The 762-nt window shown below is 40.8% G+C and overlaps 1 protein-coding gene across 1 annotated transcript; it reads right to left on the reverse strand.

Annotated features, from left to right (window-relative positions):
• Positions 1 to 34: 34 nt before the first annotated feature.
• Positions 35 to 502, reverse strand: LOC107682439 (myosin-binding protein C, cardiac-type-like; the record flags this gene model as incomplete). Its single annotated transcript, XM_016478676.1, has 2 exons — positions 35 to 171; positions 343 to 502. Coding segments are annotated over 2 exons (297 nt in total), but the record flags the coding sequence as incomplete, so codon positions are not given.
• Between the last annotated feature and the right edge of the window lie 260 nt (positions 503 to 762).

The raw sequence follows: 762 nt of genomic DNA on the forward strand, positions 1-762 counted from the left end.
GTGACCTTTGCTAATTGAGGTCACATGTGCTCACCTTTGGGATGCCTCTTACGGAGCAGCTGAGTGTAGCATTGTATCCAGCAATAACTGAGCGACTCACAAGAGGATGTGTGAACTTGGGGGCCTCAGAGAAATCATGCTCTTTGTAGGAAGGAGGCTTGTACACAATGCCTGTAAAGAAAACCAAAACATACATCAGGAGATCAGGGGAGCCACATGGGAATTAGAAAAACTTTAAATGACACAGCCTAACCACTTCATACTTACAGAAGTGTTCTTGCTATCTACACTGCATACCAGTGAGCAGGCATGAGAATCTAGAATCTGGACACAAACAGTCACCTGTTTTCTGGATGTAGGCGCTGTCTTTGGAGAGGCAAGGCTCTGGACTCAGACCCACCATATTCATGGCATACACACGAAACACGTACTCATTCCCCATGATCAGGTCTGAGACCACACAGTTAGTGCGCCGATACTGCTCGTACACGTTGTACCATTCCTGCAAAGAAGAGAAAAACCACACACACCTAGTCATATATTGTGTACCACACTGTCAGACACATTTTAGTTTGATTAAAAGCCGTATCTGTTCTCCTCTGAAACTGACAAAACCATAGCTGTTGTCTGAAAAATATTAAAATATCCATAAAATAATATATTTTATATATACATACTACAGTTCAAATATTTTGGCTCAGTAATCTTTTTTTTTTAGAAAGACATTAATATTTTTGGTCAGCAGGATGCATTAAATTGATC

Source organism: Sinocyclocheilus anshuiensis, unplaced genomic scaffold (genome assembly GCF_001515605.1).
Source record: "Sinocyclocheilus anshuiensis isolate Anshui unplaced genomic scaffold, SAMN03320099.WGS_v1.1 C32195707, whole genome shotgun sequence".
In the NCBI taxonomy this organism is placed as follows: domain Eukaryota; kingdom Metazoa; phylum Chordata; class Actinopteri; order Cypriniformes; family Cyprinidae; genus Sinocyclocheilus; species Sinocyclocheilus anshuiensis.